At 48.3% G+C, this 27,106-nt stretch overlaps 2 protein-coding genes across 6 annotated transcripts in view; both read right to left on the bottom strand.

Annotated features, from left to right (window-relative positions):
• The window catches only part of LMBR1L (limb development membrane protein 1 like), a 12,733-nt gene extending 1,928 nt beyond the window's left edge, over positions 1–10,805 (bottom strand). Inside the window, exons 1-15 of one of the 5 annotated variants that reach the window (XM_024736543.1) lie at positions 10,431–10,804; positions 7,493–7,577; positions 6,155–6,188; positions 4,967–5,106; positions 4,676–4,779; positions 3,927–4,026; positions 3,316–3,384; positions 3,114–3,178; positions 2,695–2,767; positions 2,518–2,601; positions 2,346–2,422; positions 1,701–1,778; positions 1,477–1,550; positions 1,152–1,242; positions 1,002–1,068 (exon numbers count right to left, since the gene is read on the bottom strand). In XM_024736543.1, the coding sequence (XP_024592311.1) occupies positions 1,002–1,068; positions 1,152–1,242; positions 1,477–1,550; positions 1,701–1,778; positions 2,346–2,422; positions 2,518–2,601; positions 2,695–2,767; positions 3,114–3,178; positions 3,316–3,384; positions 3,927–4,026; positions 4,676–4,779; positions 4,967–5,106; positions 6,155–6,188; positions 7,493–7,577; positions 10,431–10,502 (1,213 nt within the window). In that variant the 5' untranslated portion in view covers positions 10,503–10,804. Of the gene's footprint in view, positions 1–1,001; positions 1,069–1,151; positions 1,243–1,476; positions 1,551–1,700; positions 1,779–2,345; positions 2,423–2,517; positions 2,768–3,113; positions 3,179–3,315; positions 3,385–3,899; positions 4,027–4,675; positions 4,780–4,966; positions 5,107–6,154; positions 6,189–7,492; positions 7,578–10,430 lie in introns of all 5 variants that reach the window. The other 4 variants (XM_024736542.1, XM_024736541.1, XM_024736545.1 and 1 more) reach the window with 4 other exon arrangements.
• Positions 10,806–21,888: 11,083 nt separating this feature from the next.
• LOC112394116 (tubulin alpha-1B chain) lies at positions 21,889–25,722 on the bottom strand. Its single transcript, XM_024736672.1, has 4 exons — positions 25,516–25,722; positions 23,699–23,921; positions 23,408–23,556; positions 21,889–23,054 (listed from the first exon to the last, which is right to left on the bottom strand). The coding sequence occupies exons 1-4, from the start codon at positions 25,516–25,518 to the stop codon at positions 22,074–22,076; spliced, it is 1,356 nt and encodes a 451-aa protein (XP_024592440.1). The 5' UTR covers positions 25,519–25,722; the 3' UTR covers positions 21,889–22,073.
• Positions 25,723–27,106: the final 1,384 nt, after the last annotated feature.

Below are 27,106 nucleotides of genomic sequence, written 5' to 3'. Positions count from 1 at the left end.
GTTCCTACCAGCATCCAACCTTAAAGGAACTAACTGGTGGACCCACAGGCCAAGTTTCCTAAATCGCCATGGCATAAGTACAAATGGTAGAGTAGAGAGAATATGAACTTAAGAATCAAATAGAACTGACTTAAATACTAAATCATGTACAGTATATGGATGATGATGGTGGGGAGGTGGGGAACCTATGCAACTCCCCTACTACCTTGGGTGAACCAGTTACACTTTTGAACATTTTTACCAGGTAATGCTAGATCATAGCTAAAGATGGGAGAAGAATTGAGCATGTTATTTGATGCCCAGTGTGTAGAAAAAGCACTGGACACTGGACTGGGGTTCAGGAGACAGAGGTTCTAGCCTGACTTGGCCTTGCTTCAAACAAGCTGTATACTCTGGGTAAATCAGTTAGCTTTTCTGTTTCTCTTTTTTTTTTTCTTTTTTTATCTTAGTTTGGCCACGCAGCGCGGCAAGCCAGGATCTTATTTCCCCGACCAGGGATGGAACCCACGCACCCTGGAGTAAGTATGGAGTCTTAACCACTGGACGGCCGGTAAAGTCCCTATTTTTCGTCTTTTAAATGAGAATGTTGGGACTTCTCTGGCAGTCCAGTGGTTAAGACTCCGTGCTTCCACTGCAGGGGGCAAGGGTTGATCCCTCATGCCGCAGAAAAAGAAAGAACTGTTTATCAGATGATCCACCGCAAAAGAAGATTTTGGGGAAAGTGGTGCTTCTCCACCAAAAAAAAAAAAAAAAATGGAAGTAAGTAGGGGAGGCTGTGGGATGGATGTAGCAAATGGAAAAAGTATGAGCTTTGAAGCAACACTACTCTGAAGCTCAGCATAGCATTTTATAGAGCCTCTGTTTCTCCATCTGTAAAATGGAGATAATCCCTCCTCATAGGTTTGTTGTGGGAATTAGAGAGAGCATGAATATAATGTGTCTGCTTAGTACCAGTGGGTACTCAAAAAAAGCCAATTCTCTTACCTCCTTTTGCTACTTACCCAGGGTTCGAGAGAAGACAGGAAGTGCTGAGCTTAGGACCAGGAGACAGACACAGTTGCCAATTATCTGGGTGGGATTAAGGAAAGGGCAGGTCAGGGTAGCAGAGCTGCCAGCACCTAGTGCCCAGGCACGCCCCCCAGGCCAGCTACCTGCGTCATGGCTGTGTCATGCCATCTGGGCCGCAGTCCCCAGAAGAGTGGAGAGCTGTAGAATCCCATGACCGAGGAAACCATCAGGTAACTGTCACTGGGTTAGGGAAGAACTGGTCTGCTCCCAAGGATTAATGCCTCATCTCAAAGGGAACAGACCTCTCTCCCCCAGCGCTCCTTTCAAATCAAGTCTTTTCCTTCTTTCTGAACCCCGGGTTGGCCAAGTCTTGCCCCCTTCCCTATCACTCCCACTGTAGCTCTGCCCAGCAACCCAGAGGAGACAGGTTTGGTGAAGAGAGGCAACGGTGGGTTTCCAGAAAGATACAAGATGAGTACGACCTGAACGACGGCACCAAAGGAGCCCAGCTTGGAGAAGGAGACCTGGCCCAGGGAGGCACCCTGGGAGATGGAGCAGTGTCACTGTGCAGCATGCCCCACCATCATCAATGCCACCCGCACCCAGCCTACCCTCTGGCCTCAGCTTCTGCCCCCTCACCCAGCCTTTCTTAGGCCCTCCCCAAAAGACACGGTGGGAGGGCAGCCCAGTACCTGCATGCCCCGGGGCATGGCAGCCTCATCGATGAGCAGCTCCAGGATGTGGATGGCCACAGTGAGCACAGACAGACCCTGTGTGAGGCAAGGTCATGGACTCCCATCCCTGTCCCAGCCCACGGTTGTATCCAGAGTTGAATGTTAAGAGCAGACACTCTGGTCCAACATTTTCAGTTTCCAGTTAGCTGTGTGGGACCTCCTGAAGGCTGATGCTAGCAAGAGAGCACCTTTGAGGGTATTATAAGATGCACCCTCTCCAAATGGGAAAGATTGCAAAAAGGCCAAATAGAAAAATATACCTCTTCCTCCAGACAAATAAGACTTATTCCCAAGTCCAGGATGTAGCAAATGGGGGGATGGACTGGATTTCGACCCTTATTTTCACCACCCCAGAGCAAAGCTGCAAAACTGTTTAGGCCCTGCGTGGCCTTGGGCAAACTCCTTAACTTCTCAGTTTCGTCATCTACAAAATGGGGACGGATGTGCTCAGCACAAGGCGGGACACAAAGTAGATACTAGTTGAGAGACAACTACTATTATTGATGATAACCAGGTCCTTGCATCTCCTCCCTGCTCCCTGAGAAGGTCTAAGGTACTCAAGGGCCTACTACCTCCCACCCCCACCAAGGCTGGTATCCGTACCGTCAGTACCAGCAAGCACAGCATGGCCAGTGGGTAGCCCAGGTTCCGCTGCCAGGCTGAAGCCTTCCGCCGCTTCTCTGTGCAGGGATGGGAAGCAGTTAGCAAGGGCCTAGAATGAGGCTCTCTTCTCCTTGGGGAAAGCAGGCATCCCAGTGCCTACCAACCCACATACCCAGCAGGACCCTCTGTGTCTGCAGAGCCAGGACCTGTCTGTGCAGCAGTTCCATGTCCAAGGGCAGCCAGCAGGAAGTGGGATCTGAGGGCAGAGAAGATGGTGCTGTCCCCGAGTCCTGCACAGGCCCTGCCCAAGCCACGCTCACCATCCCAACTGGGAAGAGCTGCGTCTCACTGCAAATCCTGCGGGTCAAAGCTGCCTCCTCAAAGGCCGAGCAGTGCAGCTGCTCCTCCAGGTCCTCCAGCAGCTGTGGGCAGGGGAAAGGGAGGGATGGGCTGTCAGAGGCTCCCTGATCCCAAAGGCCCCAGGCGAAGCCTGCTCACCTCAGGCCTCCTTTGTCCTACTCCTTCCCCTTCCCTCATTCACCACCCTGCGGCCAGGCTCTTTATGCAGTCCCTCCCAGCTGCCATGTCTTCTGCTTTGTATGCCTGGTGACCAGCTCCAGGTGATGAGGGTCAAGGATACAGGAGCCAGCAAAGGCTGTGGCCCTCTGCAAGGTGTGCACTGCACAACTGTAGGGTTGCTTCATTGTTTGGCTCCAGCTTTGCAGGAAGCCCGCCCTGCAGGATCAAAGGACAAGGGGCACTACATACCCGGGGCTTGACCAGCAGCTTCCCAGTGACCGAGAACATGCGGGCGAGACCTAGCGGAGTACACACTGTGGGGACAGGAGCCAGTCACCTACCAGACCCTTCTCTCTACCGCTTCCCCGTCCCACCCTTCCATTCCGTCTTCCACACTGGTTGCTCTGGCCTGAGGACCTTACCCATTCCCTCCCAGGTCCTGAACACTCACCCAGGAGCAGCAGGACCCCGAGGAAGGAGATGCAGGAGTAGAGGTAGGGGAGGTAGTACTCCCAGAAGTCTAAGGGTTAAAAAAAAGTATGTCAGCCCATCTCTCTCCTTCTGCTTACTGGGGGATGACAGGCCTCAGAGTCTAGGCAAAGGCACAAGACAAAAGCCTATAGGGGTTAGGAAAGTAATGTAAATGAGGAAAGCTGGCCAGCAGAAGAAGGAGCGACAGAGACTATAGCAAACTGGAGATCCTATCTAAAGGGCACAACCACTATTTGGCCCAAGTCACTGGGGCCTAGTGTGGCCAGATCCTCAACCTTGTCAAGCAAAGCCAGAAACCTGGATATTAATGTGAAATCTCCCCGTTTCAACGGACTCACATTTTTTGTAATCATTGCATGGGCCCAGTGGAACACTTCTACAGGTTGGATTTGGCCTGAAATCCATCCGTTTGAAACTTCAGTCTAAGGGGGAAGGTCCCAAACTGCTCCACTTTAGAGGGATACAGTTGGTCTGGGCAAGGGAACATCGGCCAGCTGAAGAGTCAGCCGGCCTGGAGGGTGGGGAGGAAGCTGGCCTTCTCACCATACAGGGACTCCATGCTGGCCTTACTGTTGTCCACAATGGCTGACGCCACCCACACCATTCCCAGCACCAGCAGAGTGAGGAACATCAGCATCACCACCGTCTCGTAGACCCGGGCCAGGACACCCTACAGGAGGAGGCAGTAGGTGGGGGGCGGGCAGTGTGGGGAAGGAAGGAGACGGCAGAGATGGCAGCTTGGCTGGGGACCCGAGAGGACCGGATTCAGGAGGCAGCGGAGGGCGTTTCCCGCTTACTCTGCTAAGTCACTCTGTCCTCCTGCCCCACAGTCCGGGATCATTCCCTCTACTGGATATCCTTCATTTGCAATCCCCCTCCCCAGATCCCTTCTCCACCCCTGTCTTGCCCTCGGAGGCTGACCCCGAGGTCTGTGCCACATAAGCTCTTTGCCCTCTGGTTTCCTGTTCACCTTGCCCAATGGGAAGGGCTGGCAGGAGAGTGGAAGGTAGGAAGAGAAAGAGTCCAGGGTAATTTTTTGTGTTTCCTCCCACCTTGGGTACCTTTGACATTAGCTCCTCTCCTGGGTGGCCACACCTCCCCGGCTTCCACTATCAGTGGGTTCCAGAAATTATTTCTTCCTCTGGCTCCCACAGGCTTAGGGGTGGTAATGACCTCCTGTTGTCACTAGCGCCTCAAGCCCCTTAGTGCTGATTAAACGTCCGCAAATAGTCTCTTCATTAAAATCTCTTCAGTTGAACCCTCTCAGTGGAATTCTGTCTCCTGTCTGCACGGATTGATTGACACATTCCCCCACTCACCTTTCTGGAGCCAGCGAAGCCCTCAGACTCAGTGAAGAAATATGCAAAGGGCATGAGGAAGATGAGGGACAAGTTGGAGAAGAGGAAAACGAGGTTCCAGAGGCCTAGAGCAAAAAAGGAGAAGCAGAGATGGTCATTAAGGGGGGACCCCAACCCACTGGGGACTGACCATGTGGCAGGGAAGGCGGGAGGGATGGGGTGCTCTATGAGTGATTAGCCCAGGCTGTCTGTGTCTGCCCTACCCGATCTGCTCTCCATCCCCACCCTCAGCTGCAACCAGGATCCATGTACCATGGATGAGGGAGCCGTTGAGCCACTGGATGTAGTAGTTCCGAGACAGTGAGAGCAGCACCTCGTTGCTGATGATGGAGAAGGGCAGGAGCAGGACAGCACCCAGGGCGACTGCCAGGGTGAAGGTGCACAGCTCGAGCCTGGGCAGAGAAGGGGAAGTGCCTCTGATTAGCTCAGACACTCACTTCCCTGGGCCCAAGAAGCCCCATTCGTCCCCACAGGCACTTGTGACTTCTCCTAGAACCAGCTGTAGCAGTGACAGACCTAGGGAAAGAGCTGTCTAGCTGGGGCTCTACCCACTGCCTCCCCACCGTAGCCCTTACCTCCAGGAAAGCCTTGGCATGTGGGATGGGAACACCTCAGGCATTTATGGGAAACTGGTCGCCTGCCATATCACTTGCCCAGACTGTCCCCAGGAATGAGGTCCTCCCGCACTTGCCTATAGGGTGTGCCGGGCATGATGCCAAGCTAAGGGGCCTGACTTCTCTGCTCAGCTCAGGGAAGTGGATTTCTGAGCTTGCCTTCTTCAGCCTAGACAGAGCAGGGTCACTCCATATGGCTATGCCCTATGGGAAGGTACTAAGGCAAAGCGGGGACAAGGGGAGTTGAAACCCAGCTTCATAGCCAAGGCCTGTGCCCTGGGCTGCATCAGCTGAAAAGAAGGGACAATTATCTAGTTGGCCCATGGGAGGTGAGAGGGGGGTTGCCTTTTAATCTGTTGCCTGTTGAATCAGAGGGGTCATCTCTATATTTTTCTCTTTAGGCGCTAGTGAATAATAACAGCCTAGAGTAAGGGCCATCCTCTCAGAAATAAGCACGCCCCGCCTTTGGGGGTTCCACCTTCCCCATCCCCTGTCATTTCCATCAGTCTGTATCCCCACCCCACACCCTCTCCAGTGGCTGCTGGGAGGTGAAGCCAAGCTGGAGCCACTTCTGGTGACTTAGGCCCGCAGAAGAGGCTTCAGAGTTCCTGGCCAAGAGGCTGCTTGAAGCTCCTGGCCTAACCTGGGAGACAGGAACAGCAGCTTTTCCAAGCATCCCTAGGATAGCGTAAAGCCAGAAGAAGCCAGAAATGGGGCGGAAGCAGAAACTCTCTCTTCTGACACCTTACTCTCCCCCAGCTCCAGGGGTCTCAGATCCCAGCTTCTAAAGGCTACTAGTGCCAGGTGCTGAGGCAATGACACTCACGCAATCTTGTTGACTGTAGCATCTTCATCATCCGCTATAAAAGACAGAGGCATGGGGAAGAGGCAGGCCATCAGTGTGCAGCTCTGGGAGCCATCTGTGTTGCAGTGTGCTCTCCTGCTCCCTCCTGTCTCCTGAAAGAAGGGCCTGGGCCCACTGAGGCAGAGCTGGGCAGGAGGCCCTGGGAGAGCTCACACTATGAACCCCACAACCTATTCTCTGGCCAGGGTGGCAGCTAAAAAATCAGTGGTCCCAGGGGCTTCCCTGGTGGCGCAGTGGTTGAGAGTCCGCCTGCCGATGCAGGGGACACAGGTTCATGCCCTGGTCCGGGAAGATCCCACATGCCGTGGAGCGGCTGGGCCCGTGAGCCATGGCCTCTGAGCCTGCACATCTGGAGCCTGTGCTCTGCAACGGGAGAGGCCACAACAGTGAGAGGCCCGCGTACCGCAAAAAAAAAAAAAAAAAAAAAAAAAATCAGTGGTCCCAGGTGGAGAGAGTATGGACCAGAAATTCCCCCACTTCCCTCCTTCCCCAGCTCTCCTCCATCATAGGTTCCTCTTTGTAAGCTGCAAATACAATGAATGACTGGTCTGTGAAGTTGGTTACATCAGTGGCTAGGTATAGCAAAGGGAAATGGCGGGGGCGCAGCGGGGGAGGGAGAATCATGGAGAAAGTCCCCAGGGAAATCACACTGAGGACTAGCTGCCTTCTTGGCTGAGGGTGCATAAAGCCGTCTGGAGGGGAGGAAAGCTTCAGGCCAGGACAGGAAGATCTGGACAGGCTGGAGCTAGGAACTGTGGTAAGTGTGTCCCTCCCCTTAACCACACAATGCCTACAGAAAGCTTTCATCTGAACTCTCTACCAAGAGAAAGGTCACCATCACCAGGTCCTGGGGCCCCAGTGGTCAGGGAGGTCTCTGGCCCTGGGTATAGGAGCACTAGGACAGGAGATGACAGAGCTTGTGCCCATGATAACATTCACCCTGCAGCTGCCTGCTTTAGGTTCACAGAGAGCTTTCACATTAGCCATCATATCTGCCCTACACAATGACAGTGGACTGGGTAGAGACTGTTAGGCTCATTTTGTAGAGGATGCAACTGAGGGTCACAAGAGTTGCATTACTTGCCCTGTGGCTCTGTTAGTTGAGGGACTTCCATCTAGACTTTCCACTCTACCACCTTGTCTCTGCCTGTGGAGGGAGGGAGGCAGAAAAGGCAGAGGCTCCAGAAGGGCCACCCCTCCTTTCCCAGCAGGCACCATAGGCCGCTTCCCCTGAGGCTGGTGCCATGGCAACGGGAACACTGGCAGAGGGCGGGCAGAAGGGAGGGAAGTCACAGGTACCTGTGGTGAACTCAGCAGGCTTCTTGAAGCGGGTCAGGGCGATGTGGCAGAGGATGTAGAGTGTCGCAAACAGAAGTGTTGAGATCTGTGGCAGAGTATGAGCGAGATGAGAAGCTCTAAGCCCCACACATTTCACAGCCCCAATGGCCTCTCTTAATTCCACAGGGACACTTTCCCAAAACTAGGCTCCATACTTCCAGGGGTTCCATCTTTCTCCCCAGTACTTCCTTCTAGTCAAGGCCTCAGGGGCCTACAACAAGCATCAGACAGGGGCTGTCCCATGCACTTGGGAAAACAGTACCATGCCCAGCTCTACAAGGGTTTTTTCCCAGGAAAAAAATAGTTCCAACTGAACCCTGGTTGGTAAATTGTCAGAGAAGACTCCTAGAGATGCACATATCCGCACACCTGAAACAGGCCACAGAACCAGAGGGAACTGACTCCTAGCACATTATTGGAAAAGGAAGCAGGTTTGAGGGGAAGAAGGGGATGTCTGCATTGTCCTGGTGCTGCACCCCCCTCTTCCTCCACTCCCACCTTGATCCAACTCTAGGAGAAAATAAGTAGGAATCATGTTCCTAGACCAACTCAGAGCTTCCCCTCTGTTTATTCAGGGGCCCTGAAAGATCAGGTCTGCTCTGGGCCAAACTAGAGCCTCTTTGATGCCCTGTCCTTAATAGTAGGCTTTAATTGGGGCCCCACATCTATAAAGTTTCTAGAGCTGGCATCAGCCCCTTTAAAAGCTATCAATCCCTGGTCCCTACCTAAGGTGATTTGCAACTGCAGGGTAGGCCTCAAAGGGTCTGTCCCATGCCCCTGGGGGACTACTCCTCCAATGGACAGTTATGGCAGGACTTGGCCAGGTTATTCTACACATGCATGCATCCCTACTCTACCGCAAGTAAGCTGCTATTGCCCAGGGAAGGAGCCACTAGACAGCTTGGCTCCACAACCAGGGCCAGAGAATCTTGAGATGTTATTGCGTTTGAAGTAGGCAGGATCAGGGACTTCCCTGGTGGCGCAGTGGTTAAGAATCCGCCTGCCAATGCAGGAGACACGGGTTTGAGCCCTGCTCCAGGAAGATCCCACGTGCCACGGAGCACCTAAGCCCGTGCACCACAACTACTGAGCCTGCGCTCTAGAGTCTGAGAGCCACAACTACTGAGCCCACATGCCACAGCTACTGAAGCCCGCACATCTAGAGCCCGTGCTCCGAAACAAGAGAAGCTGCTGCAATGAGAAGCCCATGCACCGCAACAAAGAGTAGCCCCCACTCGCCACAACTAGAGAAAGCCCGCACGCAGCAACAAAGACCCAACGGAGCCAAAAATAAATAAATTTAAAAAAACAAGGCAGAATCAGTCTCATAGGTGCTCCAGTCCCCAAGAGGAGCTGACCCTACAGGGAATCTGCATACAGCTCTCTATGCAAAGAGAGAAGTCATAGACCCCAGGAGAACCAAGGGTCCAGGACAAAACTGTAGCTTTTAATATCAGGGAAGTAGGGTAGAATGAGCCACTCAGATTGTAACTGCAAGATTTTTACTGCCTAGTGCTCTGCCCTGGGCTTGCTTAATAAGCAGGAAGGTGGGAGGGCTCAAAAGGTCAGACTGGAGTTCCACGCAGTTCCATGCAGTTCCAGCAGAGGCTAGGTCATTTTCTAGAGCAGGGGATTGGAGCCAGATGGGGGAGGTACTAGAAGCCTTCAGGCTGCCCTTGGCCAGCACTGATGTCCTCAGCTAATGGGACTAAAGGATGGGGGAGACATCCAGGAGGCTGCTTCTCTGTCCAAGGTCTCATCCCTCCCTGTTCTCTAGGAATGTGGGTCTCTGGTTCTACACTGTCTCAAGGCCTGGGTGTGCCTCCACGATATGCCCAACCCTGTCATGTGGAACTATCCACTAAGAAACACACAAGGAAAGCTTCCTGAAAGCAGATCTGGAGCTCTACACATGGACAGATATACTGCCTACTTCTCAGTCCTCACAGATAAGGGCAGACCTAGTTATGCCATGGCTCACTTTAGCCCTCCTCCGATCTGAGGCTGCCCAGGTCAGACTAGGGACAAGTCTGAGAAAAATGAAGGATGACCCCATCAGTGGGTTCTCCACTCACTAACTTCTATTCTTCTAAACCCTTCCCTTTCCCTTTAGTATTTGTGGGTGAGGGCTACCCAGGGGAGCTCCAAGGGAGGAGACAGAGAAGAAAGGAGAGAGATGAGAGTTCAGAGCAGGCCTGAGAAAGATGCGATCCCCTAAACTCCACTGGGTGCCCCTGGCCCAGAAGTGAGGAGTCCCTTGCTGTGTGGCAGTTTCAGCTGTAACTCTAGGTGGCAGTGAGGCAGTAAGGAAAGCAGCCAGGTGCCCTCTGTAGCACCGGGGGAAACCACTCACAGGAAATCCCTGAATGGCTGGGAAGCTAGGAAACTCGGCTTGCAGGATTTCTAACAAACACCAATAAGGGGGAGGAAAAGAAGGGCAAACTTTAGTTGTTCCCCACCTCTACACAGTAGAATCCACCTCAGCAAGAGTACTTTCTTCTAAAGTGGGAAACCCACCAAAGTCCACTGTTCGTCTCCCCTTCGTCAAACATTATTTGGGTTTGAGGGGTAAGTGCAAATAAGCCTCCCCCCAGCCAAACCCATCCCTCTCCAACCATCTGACTAAAACCGGCAGGCTCACCAGACTTGGGGCGTGTCGAGTGGGAGGAACGGAAACCGATCGGCTTTGTTTATCGCGCAGCTACCCAGCTGACCCGATCTAGGGATTCGCCAGCCCGAGCACTGGTCGGACCAGGGCCCTTCGTCGTTAGCCCCTGGACCAAGCATTGTCTGCCGGCACTCTGAGCCCAGGTGGTCTCACTCCGACCCGGACTCTCCCTCTCCCGCGACTCCCGTTCCCCACTTGGTCCTACCCTTCCTGCCCGGGTCCCGCACTCACAATGCACTCGCGGACCTTCTCGTGGAATAGCTGCTCTCGCACGGATAGCAATTCGTAGTCAGCTGCTTCCATACTCTGCTCAGCATGACTGGGGCGGGGTGTCTCCGGGCCCGGGGAGGACCAGCGGGGATGAAACCGCCGCCGCCAAGCACCCGGACCCAGCGAAGGAGCCGTTTCTTGCAGCCTGTGACGAAGACTCGGGGTAATCTGGGGCTCAGGTTCTGTCGTCTGGACGCCCTTCCCTTAAAGGGGCAGGCACCCGCGGGCCTCGTTTAAAAGGGCCCCGGCCCCCCGCTGCTCCCTCCCCTTTAAGGTCAGGCTTCCGTAGAGTTTCAAAGCAGACCCCAGCCGATAGGCACGCTAAGAGGAAGCGCAAGTCCCGGTTCTATTTTGCAAGAGGCAGAGTGACAACACAACGGATGGGCGGGATCATTCCAGGGAGCGGAACTCATTGGGTCCTACTGAGCTGCCGCTCTTCGCTAGAGGAACGCTGATAGGCTCGCCCCGTGGAAGGCGGGATCTTTGGGGCTTACCGGTGCTCGTTCTAAAACTAAGCGACAGTCTTTTTCACCTCCCGTAGTTGATAAGCAACGAGTGTGACCTTGGTTAAATAAGCCATTTGGATCAGGCCACCCAGGTGGAATGTGAGCGCACCATAGGGTTCTGAAAGGTACGGCTGCTCAGTAACAAAAGGCCCGTAGTAGCATTTTCTTTTTTTCTTTTTTAATTTATTTTTTTATACAGCAGGTTCTTATTAGTTATCTATTTTATACATATTAGTGTATATATGTCAATCCCAATCTCCCAATTCATACCACCAGCACCACCACCATCCCCTCCCGCTTTCCCCCCTTGGTGTCCATACGTTTGTTCTCTACATCTGTGTCTTTATTTCTGCCCTGAAAACAGGTTCATCTGTACCATTTTTCTAGGTTCCACATATATGCGTTAATACAGGATATTTGTTTTTCTCTTTCTGACTTACTTCACTCTGTATGACAGTCTCTAGATCCATCCACGTCTCTACAAATGACCCAATTTCGTTCCTTTTTATGGCTGAGTAATATTCCATTGTGTAGTAGCATTTTCTGAAAGTGTTTATTGTGGGGTGAGGAACCCACTGCCGCCAAGTTTTCACTCAGTCACTTTTGTGGGAGCCCTAGTGTGTGCTAGAACAAATACCAAAGAAAAGTGGATAAGAAACTACAGAAATATCCACCTGAAACTTTGTGAGGAAATGCCCACAGGGGATCATGGGCTGAGTCAAACATTAGCTGACCACCTACTATGTGCCACTCACTTTATAGATTTTATCTCATTTTACCCAGGGAAAGGTATGATTAGCATTTTAGAGATTAGAAAATGGTGAGATGTTGTCACAAGGGATGCAAGTTACCTTCCTATGACCTTGATACATGTACTGTTTGGGAAGTCCCACCTTCGTGGAGTTAAACCCTTCCTCTAAAATGGAGGGAGCAGTACAGGGAAACTTAAAAGAAGGGCTGAGTTTTGCAAAGCCCCCCACTGAAGAATAAGAGCGCAATTCTAAAGGACTAGACTGTGTCCCGTTACTATCTGAGCAAGAGTCAGGGGCCAGAATGAACAAATGAATTCTGTACTCTTGAAACAGGGCATGTACCTTTATCTCTATTCTGTTTCCCCAGTGATTTGAAGTAGAACCTTGGGAAATAAAAAGCATATACTCGTATATACATACATATTTGTATTTGTGTGTATGTTATATATAATATACTACACATGTGTATGTATGTATGTATATATATATGTCTTTGGTAGTAGCAAGATAATGAGAGGACGTGAATAGCTGATTTCCCTTTTAGCAACCAAGCTTGGAGTGAAGAGAATCCAATGAGGAGAGTGGGCAGAGATAGAAAGAGAATATAACTGGCTGGGTCCTTGGCTCTGTTGCAGGGAAGGAAAGGAGAGCACAGGGAGGTGGCTTGGGCCTGTTGCTGACCCTGGTGCTTAACTCTTATCTTTATCTCAAGCCAAAGTACTTTAATGATCTTGTTAAAACACAAATAAGATCTGCCCCTGCTCAAAATCCCTCAAAAGCAATCCATTTGCACTTAGAAATTCACCTGCCTTATAGTAAGAATACCAAGCCCTGGGAATTCCCTGGCAGTCCAAGTGGTTAGAACTTTCACTGCCGAGGGCCCAGATTCAATCCCTTGTCTGGAAACTAAGATTCCACAAGCCTCGAGGCGCTGCCAAAAAAAAAAAAAAAAAGGCCCTCAGGGGTTACCAAATGGTGGCCTCTGGGCTGCATTAGACATGCTGTGTTTTGTTTGGCTCACAGAATCTTTAATAAATTTGAACAAACATGCCCTTGTCAGCCCAGCTGTGCATTTGAGTTTGTGACCTGTGAGCTAGCACCTCTCTACTGCTTCAATTTGGCATCATCTTCACCCTGACCTTTGGTCAGTTCCTGGTGGACCCTGCGAAGCTCTTTTCTTCCCCAGGGCTCTGCACTTGCTGTTTCCTCTGCCTGGAAGAGCGCTCCCCTTCCCCCTGCTTCTTCCCAATTCACTTTTGGTTGGCTCTGGTCTCCTTCAGGTTTGAGCTTAACTGTTACCCCACTGCCTTATCTAAAGCAACCTATTTTTGTAATTTCATTTATCACAAGTTGCCATAATTTAATTTGTTTGCATTTGTTTGTTTCCCCCGTATAGGCTCCTAAAGGGAAATAATCATATTTGTTTTGAATGTGGTTATTTCCTTAGCTCTTAGCCCCATGTCTAATTCATGTAGGTGCTCAAATATTGGTAAATGTAGTGAGAAAGATGGCAGGCATTGCTAATTATCAGAAGAGCTGGGTTCTGGTTCTAGCACTGTCATCCTGGGCTATGCTTGATCTCATTTGCAAAACTGGAAGACCCTTAAGATTACTTCCAAATCTATGAATCTAATGCTCACTGTCCTTTACAGTTTACAAGGTGCTGTGACATCACCCAAGTCACAGACTATTACAGCTGATTCTTTCAACAGGTGGCTAACATAAACTCTGCTTGGAGACTTATCATCATCCAGAATGTACAACTGAAGTGAACTTTAAGAGGCAAAATATCAATAAACAAATAAACTGGAAACCTCATAGTATAAGACAAACTTGAGCTCAGAACTGAGAGAAAGAATCTAGAAGACTTCCCTTGAGAAAGTAGTTTTGAGCCCAGCAGCAATCTGATTTATTTGCCCACAGGTCCTTGAGTCCTTGTTTACAAATCCATGGGAAGCACAATAACTTTTTTCCATTGCCTATGTTTAGAATTGGTGAAAGCTTTTGTTTACGAAATTACCACTCAGAACACTATGCAAAAAGACACTACACGTTCTCTTTTTTTTTTTTTTAACACGTTCTCTTTTTAAACTTACCATCCAATGTTCACTGCAGCACTATTTACAATAGCCAGGTTATGGAAGCAACCTAAATGCCCATCAACAGATGAATGGATAAAGAAGATGTAGTACATATATATACAATGAAATATTACTCAGCCATAAAAAGGAACAAAATTGGGTCATTTGTAGAGATGTGGATGGACCTAGAGACTGTCATACAGAGTGCAGTAAGTCAGAAATAGAAAAACAAATACTGCATATTAACACATATATGTGGAATCTAGAAAAACAGTACAGATGAACCGGTTTGCAAGGCAGAAATAGAGACACAGATGTAGAGAACAAACGTATGGACGCTAAGGGGGATGGCGGTGGTGGTGGTGGTAGTGGGATGAATTGGGAGATTGGGATTGACATGTATACACTAATATGTATAAAATAGATAACTAATAACCTGCTGTATAAAAAATAAATAAAATTAAATTTCAAAAAAAGACAATCTGGTTAACAAAATAGATTGAATCAATCTGAATAAGTAAATAATAATAATAATAAACTTACCAAATCTCCCTTTGTCCAAATCCTATCTACTTCCAAGCCTCAACCCAAATATCTTTTCTTCCAACTTTTCTTGAAGGGATTTCCTCCTTATCTAAACTCCCAAAGCAACATCCAGTTGTATAGTTCAGTGACCAGTTAGACATATATGCATTGTCTCGGACCATTCATTACCTTGAGGTGTTATTTAAATCTTTTGTGTTGTTTAACTTTACCTCCATTTATGTGTTTTCTCCTTTCCTCTCCCCTTACAAAGTTGGAAACCTGTATTTGGCATCTAATACACCCCTTTCATTCCAACACCAGTTCTTAACCCAGTGCAGTTCTCCCAGTGAACACTTGAAAGAATGTTTGTGGATTTGATCTGTCCAGGAGATAAATTACCTATTCTTAGTAGGAAAGGGACCATCTTGACTGTAGAGAGTACATTTCAATGTTCTCAAGCAACACAGGGAAGGGAACTAATCCAGACTGAGCCTCCTCTAAGTGCTAAGCATTAACAGATACTTTACAAAGATTAGTTTATTTGGTGTCACAAGGATCCTACAAAATAGACTTTATTTTTTTTTAATAGATGAGGAAACAGTTCAAAGAGATTAAGTATCTTGTACAAGGACCTACAATAGTAAGTGGTGTAACTGGGATTTGAACTTGGTCTCTCTGACTCCAAAGCCTCCTTTTTTCCCAGTATTCTGCAGTTGCCTCTTAGTAGATATACCCCCCTAGTTCTGTATTCCCTTCATTACTCTACTGCTTAGATACTTAGTGTAATAGAAGGCTAAAACTTGAACTTCAGTATCCTCAATAACCCTGGTACCTTCCATTTGTATCTAGAGGGCTCACTGTTCTGCTCCTTCCTGTGGGGCTACCTTTGAGCTTCCAAATGATGAAGACTTATTGCCGAACAGCACTTTGAGAGGAGCAGACAGAAGGCCCAGGGCCACCCATCCCACAGGTGACTGGGTTGGGAGAGGGACAGAAAGGGGCATTAGGAAAAGTTGCTCTTTTCTTTAAATGAAAACTTCAAAAACTTTTCATTCAGATTATAGGTTATTTTCATTTTCTCTTTGCTTACCTACATGTCCTAATTTTCCCACAGAAAACACAATAAATACGGAAAAATTCCTGCTCACTCTAAGAATACCATGGACTGAATATGTCCCCCCAAAATGTATATGTTAAAACTGTGACCCTCAATGTGATGTATTAGGAGGTGAGGCCTTTGGGAGGTAATCAGGTTTAGATGAGGTCAAGAGGTACAGCCCTCATGATGGGATTATCTTTTTTTGTGGGGGGGGGACAGCCACTGCTGCAAGATCTCCCACCAGGGCTTGAACCCATGCCCCCTGCATTGGGAGTGTGGAGTCTTAACCACTGGATGATGAGGGAAGTCCTGGGATTATCATCTTTATAAGAAGAGGAAGGGAGTAAAGTTTTATTTTCTTCTCCACATGAGGACGCAGCAAGAAGACCGCCAGCCATCTGCAAGCCAGGAAGAGGGCTCTCACTTGACACTGAATCTGCTAGCACCTTGATCTTGGATTTACCAGTCTCCAAATCTTTGAGAAATAAATGTTTGTTGTTTACACTATCTGATCCATGGTATTTTGTTATAGCAGTCCAAACTAAGACAGGCTATAAACCTTCTTCCTTATCTCTGATGGAAATTGGACTAATTCCTAGAAATAGACCAGCAACTTCGGAATTGCCCTCTTGTCTAGGTTGCCAGGGAAGCCAGAAAACCAGAGGTTCCCATTAGGCAAGGCCTCTCTGGGTCTGAGAACTTTTGTTGTTTTTGTTGTTGGCAGGGGTGAGGGAAAGGGTTTAAGAAACATGTTTTGAGAGATTCTGTTCCTTTGTTCCTACCTATCTCTGACTTCTCCAAAAATACTTGAGAGAATAGTCATAATTAAAGATTGGCTTGAGACACCAGGAAAATTTGTGAAATCTTAGACTCTGGGAATCTTAGAAGGATACTAGAAGTCTTCAGTTCTGCCTGTTTGTCCTTCATGACGTGGATGGCACTGTGGTCCATTGTTGGGCCTAGCTAATTGTTACAAAGTGAGCTGCAATGTTCTTCCTCATCCTTTACTGTGCTCTCTGGGTTTTAAGGAATGAGTCTGCTGCCATTTCTGGACAACAACTCTTCATGGGTTTCTCTTGTAATCTAAACATCCTCATTTCTCTGAGTTGCTTTACCCAGTACCCCTTGCCATTCTACTTACCCCTTGGAGGAAACTCGCTTGTCTGTCCGTATCCTTCTTGAGGTGCCCAGAAACGGGTAACAATTTGCATGGTAGGGTGACCAGTGAAGAGGATAGTGGGAACGCTCACTTGCCTAGCTTTACACAGTGTTGTATAGAAGGAATGTCTAAGGTGACATCAGCCTGTTCTGGCAGCTGGGTCACACCTTCACTCATGGCACACATGCATTTGATCAATGTGAGCCAGTAGAAGTTCCTGCATGCTAGTACCATGAGACATTAGAGCTGAGACCTTAAAGCTGGGCCAGAGACAGGCTGAAGCACTTTTTAAAAAAAATATTTATTTGGCTGCCCTGGGTCTAGGTTGCGTCTTGTGGGATCTTTGTTGAAGCATGTGGGGTCTTTTAGTTGCGGCACACAAACTCTTATTTGTGGCATGTGGGATCTACTTCTCTGACCAGGGATCAAACCCAGGCCCCCTGCATTGGGAGCATGCTGTCTTAGCCACTGGACCACCAGGGAAGTCCCTGAAGGATATTATTTATGAAGAATCTTTAGAACAGAACAGCAGCTTTCCCTTCTACCTCCATTTGATATCACTGTCCACCCTATAGTGTCTTCCTGAGGCATCTTAAATCTTTGGGTCTGGGGAAAAAATGAAGGTAGCATAGGGACAGTCACCTCTAGCTTTCAGAGTTAAAAGTATGAATCTGCTTTTGCTCAAAATTAATTCTTAGACTATGAAAATATATAATCGAGAATCTGACCTAGTCTTACCTAGCCTTCAAGGCCTTGAATAGGAGACACTTGGGTTTTCATCATCAAAGGAAGAGAGTATGAGTTAACTGGGCAAAAGTGGTGGGATCAGTTACGGTTGTAAAAGGTATTATAGGCAGAGAGAAGAGAAGAGTGTTCGAAGGCCCCAGGAATGAGGTGATAGGCTTAATTCCATCACTGCTGGACACAGTAACATACAGCAGGCTGTCAGTTGGGAGATGGGTTGGTCAGTTGAGGGATGGATGGGTGGGGTAGGGTATTTATTTTGGCAGAGAGGAAGAAGCTGGCCCCTGAAACACAGTGACATCTGTATCTACATGATGATGTCCACATCATCAGGTGGTTATTAATTTTGTATCCGTATTGAGTTCAGTTTGATCTGGCAACATGCTCCTCCATTATTACATGTTGACCCCAAGGCCATATTTTTAAACTCATTCCACCCTGGGAAGCACCCTAGAGGCAGGAGCTGAAGTCAAGAGCTCCAGCAGTGTGGGGATTCCTGTGGCTGACTGATTCACAGTGACCTAGCAGGAGGCTCAGCTGCCTCCAGGAATGGACAGAACAAAAAGTGACAAGCCCTTGAATGGCAGGAATGCCAGGTCAGTCACTTCCTGTTTGTGGTGTTATCTTTTAGGCTCAGCTCCAAAGTGACAGGGAGAGCAGAGTTCACAAATCCGAGCTTGACTTTTCTGGGCAGAGAACTCCTTGTCAGTGGTGCCATCTGCAGGGCATTAAGGAATTTGCCAGGAATTTGATGGGACTGGGAGGGGAAAATGGCATCTCTCTCCTCCCTCCCTCAAACTCTTAATCTGAGCGTGTCCCTAGATCATAGCCCTGGTCCTCCATAGGGCTAAAAGACCCCTATTTCTTGTGGCTTTTTGGCAGGCAATATTTAAGGAACCTGGTCCTACAAGGTAGGACCAGGGCTGTGGTATCACTTCCCTTCTTCCCTGCCAACTGAATCTGTCCTCTGTAAAACACGAAGTGGGCTCCTCCCATTTTAAGGTCACCTCAGTGAGGTTGAGAATGCTGGGTTGTGAAGGCACTTAAGCATTATATTATGGTGTTAAAATTTTGTAAACTGTGGACTTCCCTGGTGGCGCAGTGGTTAAGAATCTGCCTGCCAGTGCAGGCGACATGGGTTCGAGCCCTGGCCTGGGAAGATCCCACATGCCGTAGAGCAACTAAGCCTGTGCACCACACCTACTGAGCCTGTGCTCTAGAGCCTGAGAGCCACAACCACTGAGCCTGCATGCCACAACTACTGAAGCCCACACGCCTAGAGTCTGTGCTCCGCAACGAGAAGCCACTGCAATGAGAAGCCCGCGTACCACAACGAAGAGCAGCCCCTGCTTGACACAACTAGAGAAGGCCCACTCGTAGCTATGAAGACCCAATGCAACCCAAAATAAATAATTATAAATTAAAAAAAATTTTTAAATGTGGGTGGGTGTAAATTGAAGGTGTTGATGTTGTTAACAATCATTATCAGTATCATCACCCTCACCATCTCTAAGTAAACCCTTCTTGGGCTTTATTTCTATTTCTTTTCTAAATAAATGGTTCATTCTTCCTTGGCAGTAGCTCTGGTGTCCTGCTGAGCAGAGCTGTCAGGTCCTGAGGTATCCTGCCCCTCACTTCCCAAGCTTGGACACACAACTCTAAGCTTACAAGTCCTTCCAGACTTGATTGCCCTATTTGCCACCCCTCAACTCCCCACACACCTGGAGAAAGACAGGATGGAACTCTATAGTGCAAAAGGGGAAATAGGCCCAGAAGGTTCAGAGAGCCCGACTAGTGACAGAACAAGGAATCAAGTGTCTCAGTCAATCTGTTTCCAAGGCCTCTCTACCCTGAGGCTCAATTTCTCAGAGGGTGCTAAGAGACTTGGGCCTGGAAAGAAAGTGAATGTGTTTTACAAAACCCTAGAGTTTGCTGTTTATATTAAAGAGAGCAATAAAGAATCTGGCTTGAGTGAAATAAATAATCATTATTTATTTTGACTTCCATTAAAGTACTCTGTGAGCCCTAAACCTTACCAGGCACTGCGATTGCTGCTGGGGCAAAGATGTAAATAAGACTCCCAATCCCCCCACCAAAGGAATGCTTGATGGCATTTCCTGATTGCCTCAGCATTTCAGTATAACCATTTCCCACCCCCATGTCCCACACTTAGTATCTCATATTACCAAAGGCTTTGACTACTAGTACCTGCTAGTTATCATCTTGACCTATAAGATTGGGAACAGAGGGGACAGAGGGAAATACTGAATATGAGCAGCAAGTCAAATCAACAACCAAATAACTAGGGTATAAAGGGGACTGGATAGTTTAGGAGTGTAGGTAGGAGGTGTCTGTTCTAAAAAACAAGCAAAGACACTGAAATTGGAGTTTGAATTGTAGAAAATGGAAAATCCCTTCCCTCTATAGGTTTCCTCTCTTTTAAAAAAATGAAATATTTCAAGCATACAGGAAAAAAGGATATAATTGGTATTCTATTTGATAGAAACATTAACCCTTAGGGTTTTGTATATAACTCCCACTGATCCTTGCCTCCTATCATTGTGTAGTTTCCTCCCACATTGAACAGGACTGACATGTGTTACAAATAGGATATTGTAGAAATGAGTGTGACTTTCGAGGTCAGGTCATAAGACTGTGGTACTCAACTTACCTTCTCTTAGCTCACTCTGGGGGAAGACTGCTCCCATGTCATGAGGACACTCAAGCAGTCCTATGGAGAGGTCCATGTGGTGAACTAAGGCGACCTGCCAACAACCAGCACCAACTTGCCCGGCATGTGAACCAAACCTCCAGCTCCAATCAAGCATTCAGATAACTGTACCCTCAGTCAACAGCTTTACTGAAACCTTATGAGAAATCCTGAGTCACGACCATCCAGCTAAGGTGCTCCTGAATTCCTGACCCTCAGCAACTGCATGAGGTTTTATATATAGTTTTTTCTTTTTTAAACACATACATTAAGCCACAAAGTTTTGGGGCAATAGATAACGGCATTGAAAACACCTATGTACCTACCACCCAAGCAGTCATAACGCTTTATTTACTACAGATCTTTTCTTAAAAATACAAACACCCCTCCCCCCAAACAAAAACAAAAAACCAAAACATTAGATATAGTTGAAACCCTGGCTTCTTCTCTATCCTGCCCCTGCCTTGCACCTCAGAACTCCTAAAAAAAAAAAAAGCACCATGGCACACTGGATACCTAGTGTGTGCTTTTCCTGAAAAGCTCTTCTCTGTAATTTCGTTTCCCAGGCTCCAGCCTAGTTATCTTTCCCTCTTGTATTGCAGAAAAGAACAGAACGACTTCCCAAAGGTTCTTTAGTCATCTCTCAAGATGGTCTGAGAGTTCAACAATAACTCAAAATCCTAACTGCATTTGGTCACTAATTCCGTTAGGATTCCCCTCAGTGCTTTAAAGTCCTGGGATCTGCCTTCCCCTGGGACCTGTGGTATCTGGCTATATGGGTGTTGCTGTGCCACCCAACTGAGCTTTCTCTCTGAAATGTCTAGACTGACTTTTTCAGTTGAGGACAGCTATTTTTAAGTCTATAGGATTTATGGACTAGGGAAAAAACTGATAAAATTTTGGTCTTCTCTACTCTTAAACCAAAACATCAATGTCTTCAGACCTTAATAATCCCTGTGCTTCCTGAATTTGAAATGTACATCTTCTTGGAGGCAAATGAGATGCAGAGGATTTAACCTATCTCTACAGTCAACTTTAGATGTAGCCAAACTATATACTGCAAAGAATGTAAACTATGCCAAGTGCTATAATTTGTAAACTTTTATCCTAACCTTTGCAAATGTTGCCATTTCATCCCTTGTAGAGCCCCCACTCAGCCGCTTTCCCACACGTGCACATAGCTTACTCCCTTTTTTCTATACTAGGATTTTTGATTACCAGCATTCTGATCCTGCAACTTTTCTTCTCCCATCCTCCCTACAGGCAGGAAACAGCTTTTACATCTTCCTGCTCAAATAGTCTCCAGCCTGATGTTTACCTGTTCAAGGGTCACTAAGATTTTTTTGTTCCCCTGATAGGTTAGCAGGCCTCTTTAAACAGCAGTATTTGTAGCATATTAAAAATTACTTCCCATACCTAACTTGTAATTACCCAGTAACTTGAAGATCTAGATTAGCAAAACCACTCGTCTGAATTTACATCTTCCCAAGTCCCCTGACCTGGATTTCAACACTGGTTGATCCAAGAATGGATGTATGTGTAAGTGATTCACTGTGCTATACGCCTGAAACACAACATTGTAGATAAACTATACTTCAATAAAAATTTTTTTAAAAATTAGGTGTACGTCTGAAAACAAAGAATCTTGGTTAAGGTGGTTAAGGTGAAGTTAACAGACCAGTTTCAGAATCCAGCTCTTCTGTTTTTCCAGACCAATGTGCTCCTTCCCCCCCCATAGAGACTTCTAGAGTGAAATCCTTGATATTACCACCCTGTTGCAGACTTTCAGGTGTAGCAGTGGTAGCACATCTTGAATTGGAGAAACCAATTTAGAAGAACAGAATTTTCTTTCTTAAAGCCTTTACTTTTCAGACATGACAGAAAAATCTTACAGGTACACATGGAAAAGCAATACATGATCACAGCTCAAAGTGAAGACAATCTAGTCAGAAAGCTTTTACTCCTGTCAGCTAATGTTGAAGCTGAAGTTCTGCATATGACATGCTGCAGGGCTGAAAGGAACGGTAATTAGTATTCCTCTCCTTCTTCCTCTCCCTCTCCTTCAACAGAATCCACACCAACCTCCTCATAATCCTTCTCAAGGGCAGCCATGTCCTCACGGGCCTCAGAAAACTCTCCTTCCTCCATGCCCTCACCCACGTACCAGTGAACAAAGGCACGCTTGGCATACATCAGGTCAAACTTGTGGTCCAGGCGAGCCCAGGCCTCAGCGATGGCTGTGGTGTTGCTCAGCATGCACACAGCTCGCTGTACTTTGGCCAGGTCTCCACCAGGTACCACAGTGGGAGGCTGGTAATTAATGCCAACCTTGAAGCCAGTGGGGCACCAGTCCACAAACTGGATGCTGCGCTTGGTCTTGATGGTGGCAATGGCAGCATTGACATCTTTGGGAACCACATCGCCACGGTACAACAGGCAGCAAGCCATGTATTTACCATGGCGAGGGTCGCATTTCACCATCTGGTTGGCTGGCTCAAAGCAAGCATTGGTGATCTCTGCTACAGAAAGCTGTTCATGGTAGGCTTTCTCAGCAGAGATGACAGGGGCATATGTGGCCAGAGGGAAGTGGATGCGGGGATAGGGCACCAGGTTGGTCTGGAATTCTGTCAGATCAACATTCAGGGCTCCATCAAATCGCAGGGAAGCGGTGATGGAGGAAACAATCTGGCTAATAAGGCGGTTAAGATTTGTGTAGGTTGGGCGCTCAATGTCAAGGTTTCTACGACAGATGTCATAGATGGCCTCGTTGTCTACCATGAAGGCACAATCAGAGTGCTCCAGGGTGGTGTGAGTGGTGAGGATGGAGTTGTAGGGCTCAACTACAGCTGTGGAAACCTGAGGGGCTGGGTAAATGGAGAACTCCAGCTTGGACTTCTTGCCATAATCGACAGAGAGACGTTCCATCAGCAGGGAGGTGAACCCGGAACCAGTTCCCCCGCCAAAGCTGTGGAAAACCAAGAAGCCCTGAAGACCTGTGCACTGGTCAGCCTGTTACAAAAGAAGAATAGAAAAAATATAGTATTGCTCTTTGTGATACCCTCATAGTAATCATAATAAACATTTTCACTTTTCATATTAACTCCAAAGATTTAGGTTGTATTCTGACAAGAAACACTTTTTTAAAAATGTAGACCTTCCCTAAATTACTCAGCATTACTTTATTAAAAATATATCCATTTATAAAATGACATCAATAGTTCATATTTTAATTGAACTTTAAAAAAACTTTAAAGGAGTAATTAACCTCACTATTACATTTCAATTCTGTGTGAAAAAAAGAGCATATTCCAAATATCTCCCTTAGGTTCATTAATTTACTTTATTCTTGAGAATAAACATACCAGTTTCCGAATTCGGTCCAAGACGAGGTCAATGATCTCCTTGCCAATGGTGTAGTGACCTCGGGCATAGTTACTGGCAGCATCTTCCTTGCCTGTGATGAGCTGCTCAGGGTGGAAGAGCTGGCGGTAGGTGCCAGTGCGAACTTCATCTGGAAAAGGAAAACGAAGCAGCCACCCATCACTAACAACCTGCACAAGTCTGCTCGACCCCAGGGCATCAGTGGAGCCCCCAGGACACACCTTCTGTCCCAGACCTCCAGGATCTCATTGGGGTTACTGAGGTCAACTCACCAATGACCGTGGGTTCCAGGTCTACAAACACTGCCCTGGGCACATGTTTGCCAGCGCCTGTCTCACTGAAGAAGGTGTTGAAGGAGTCATCTCCTCCCCCAATAGTCTTGTCACTTGGCATCTGGCCGTCAGGCTGGATGCCGTGTTCCAGGCAGTAGAGCTCCCAGCAGGCATTGCCGATCTGGACACCAGCCTGGCCAACGTGGATGGAGATGCACTCACGCTGTGAGAGGGAGAAAAAAGAAACATTTAAAACCAATTAGTGGGGCTTCCCTGGTGGCACAGTGGTTGAGAGTCCGCCTGCGATGCAGGGTACACGGGTTCGTATCCTGGTCCAGGAAGATCCCACATGCCGCGGAGTGGCTGGGCCTGTGAGCCATGGCCGCTGACCCTGTGCGTCTGGAGCCTGTGCTCCGCAACGGGAGAGGCCACAACAGTGAGAGGCCCGCGTACCGCACAAAACAAAACCCCAATTAGTGGTGACTGTGAAGCAGAACAAAATGTTTATGGAAACAATCTTACAAATTTTCTTTCAAAACGAATTACAGTGTAATGCTTTTTTTCTTAATCTAGGGAGAAGGGCTGTACTTTTTATCTCCATTAGTTTTAATTAATTTCCTCTTCCCCTCTAAATTGGGAAGGCCTCTTTCCAGACCAAGAACAGACCTTAGTCATTGCTTCCTCCTTTGGAGGATCAAGATACGGAGGAGGTCATCCATCTAGCGCTCAGGCCCCAGAATCCCATTTTAGAGTAGGTGGCCAGATTTCTGGGCAGCTCCCAACATGGGAAGCACGTGGCCAGGAAAGCGCAGAGGAAATGTCTGGCTGCAGAGACCAGGGGTGGGGCTCTGCGGCAAAGGATGAATGAGCAATTCCGGGTGCGCGCGCCCGCGCCCTCCCCCCCCCTCCCCGCCGCGGTTCGTGGAGCCGCGCAGCTGCAGAGCCTCTCAACAGCCACGTCTGCAGAGGCGCAGCCATGCCCAACCATTGAGTTCCGTCCAGCACCTCCACATGTGTCACGACGCAGCAGGGGATTATCGGCGGCCCAGATCTGGACCAAGATCCGATTTCTGTTCCCTCAAAACCCCTCACCGCTACCACCTGCTCCCACACACATTCCTAACACAGCAGAGGGCAGGGAGGGACAGATGGCCTCTACAGGCTGTTGTAGCTAGCTGCTCTAATACACTGGCGTAGCGCAGTACACCAATAAGGAGTCCTTCTCCACATTCATCTTACTGATTTTATTTTTTTAAAAGAAGGAACTCTGGGTAACAGGAGACACGCCCTCCAGCCATAGACCTTCAGCGCGCGTGCGCACTGCAGTGGCGGGCTCCCGTCCACTCCCTGGCGGGAAGGTAACGGTCGCGCGTGCGCTTTTGTGTCCAGCTCCTTCCCGCCTCCGCTTTTCGAGCTGAGCAGGAAGTGAGGGCGGGGAGAGCCGCGCGCGCGCTCGCCAAAGGCTGGGGGGAAGAGGGGGATGGGAACGCGCGGGAAAAGAATGCAGTCTTCAGGGCACCACGCCCAGAAGTTAAGGACTAAATGAGAGCCCCAACCACGGTGAAGGAGAGCTAGTGTCCCGCCATCCCCTTCCAGAGTTCCAGAAAAAAAGGCGGTGGGCTCCCTCCGTTCCCTCTTCCCGGGCCCCACCCGTTCTCCACAAACGGGATCTATCTACTCTCATCCTCGGCCCTCGCCTCGCTCTTCGCCCTCCAAATGAACAGCGGTGGCGCCAGCCCTCTCTAGCTAGAGGCCCTCCGCGCTCCCCCGGGCTCGCTTTTCCCCGTTTTCCCGAGCGAGGCCGGCGGTCCACTCACCATGGTGGCTACGGGTCAGCAGGCGCAGGCAACAGGAGTAGACACCGGGTCCCGGTTACCGTCCTCGACAAGCTAAGAGTCGAGGTAAGTAACGCACTGAGGTGGGGGCGCTGCGGGAGCCACTTAAGTAACGGTCCGGGGAGGGGCTGGCGGGCACAGGCGGTGCCATGGCCGCAGGCCCCTCCCCCGGTCCGGCGTACCCACTCGGCTCCCGGCTAGGCCGCCGCAGAGGCGGGCTCCTGGCCCCGAGCCCTTCCCCGCGCCGGGCGTGCGGGGCGGGGTCCGCCGCGCCTGCGGGCCGTGAGCTCCGGTGCTGCATCGGGCTGGTTTTTAATTTAGTAGGGTTAGGTGAGCCTTGATGGAGAAATCTGAGATAAAGCGGGGAGGGGGAGAGCCTTCAAAGCAGCTTCGGAAGAAACCAACATGAGAATGGGGGCTCGATTGCTTTAATTTGGACGAATCCTAAGATTGAAGAAGTCCACACAGTTTTAAAGATAGCACCGTGAAATGGAGAAACTTCTGGTCCACATAGCTCAGCTGATTATTTTCACGTTGTCACCATTTGTCAATGAGTTTTGTTTTTCTCTTCCCAGTTCCTTTAAAGGCAGTACAGAAAGCATTTACCTGATAATGTGGAGGAGCAAGGTTTAGAAAAAATAGTTCTATTTGGTTTACTTGTTATTTAAACTAAAGCTACCAAACAGTATTTCAGTCATTCAAAGAGTAAGCACCTAAGCACTGAACATCTAAGCTGTTAAAAGGGTAGGGTAGGCCCCATTTTTAGACCTAAACCAACCAACTTTATGAAACAGCTCTAGGGTCTTTTAGAAAGAGATTTAAAGGCACATTTCAAATTTGGTAGCTGAATTGAAGGAGTAAGGACAGAAAGTTGGGGAGGGAGGCAACTGTTTGATCCTGAAGGATATTTAGGAAGTAGGGATTCCTTGTGCTATTTAGAGTTTTGTAAAACGTTTTTAAATTGAAGCATAATTGACAAACAATGTTACATTACTTTCAACTGTACAACATAGTAATTTTATATTTATATACATTGTCACCCTCAAAAATAAAGCAACCAGTTATTTTACCAGCAAGGTGGGTTTATTCAGGAATAGCAGAGAATCACAATTCGGGACAAGCAAGCAATGGGGAATCATAGGCAAATCCAGAGAACAAAGGAGAGTAACTTGCTTTTATTAGATTTTAGGAGGAAATTGCGGGGGGACCGTTTGAAGAAAAGTTCTCTGGAGAAGAATGAGAGTTCAAGATTGTGGCAGTTTCTCTCTGGCTGCAAGTGGTGGTTAGAGTGTTGTTGCTGGAGTTGGGAGGGATCTTCCTTCTTTTAAAAGCAGGAGGTGAAATTCCTATGTGAAAATGTCCTCCCTTGTACCAGAAGAAAAGTAACATTCTTATCTTCCTGCTGATTATGCAGACTGCAACTGGTGCTACCTGTACTGAGAGTCCCCCCTTTAGGGCTTCCTGACTCCATTTAAAATGAAGTTTCCTTTATTTATGTTCACATTTACCCCTTTTGATCAAGACCTTTCCTTAAAGGGGGCTTCCCTGGTGGCGCAGCGGTTAAGAATCCGCC

Source organism: Neophocaena asiaeorientalis, unplaced genomic scaffold (genome assembly GCF_003031525.2).
Source record: "Neophocaena asiaeorientalis asiaeorientalis breed wild unplaced genomic scaffold, Neophocaena_asiaeorientalis_V1.1 scaffold134, whole genome shotgun sequence".
Taxonomy (NCBI): domain Eukaryota; kingdom Metazoa; phylum Chordata; class Mammalia; order Artiodactyla; family Phocoenidae; genus Neophocaena; species Neophocaena asiaeorientalis.
Note: the sequence above shows the minus strand (reverse complement) of the source record. Positions and strands in the feature narration are given on the sequence as shown.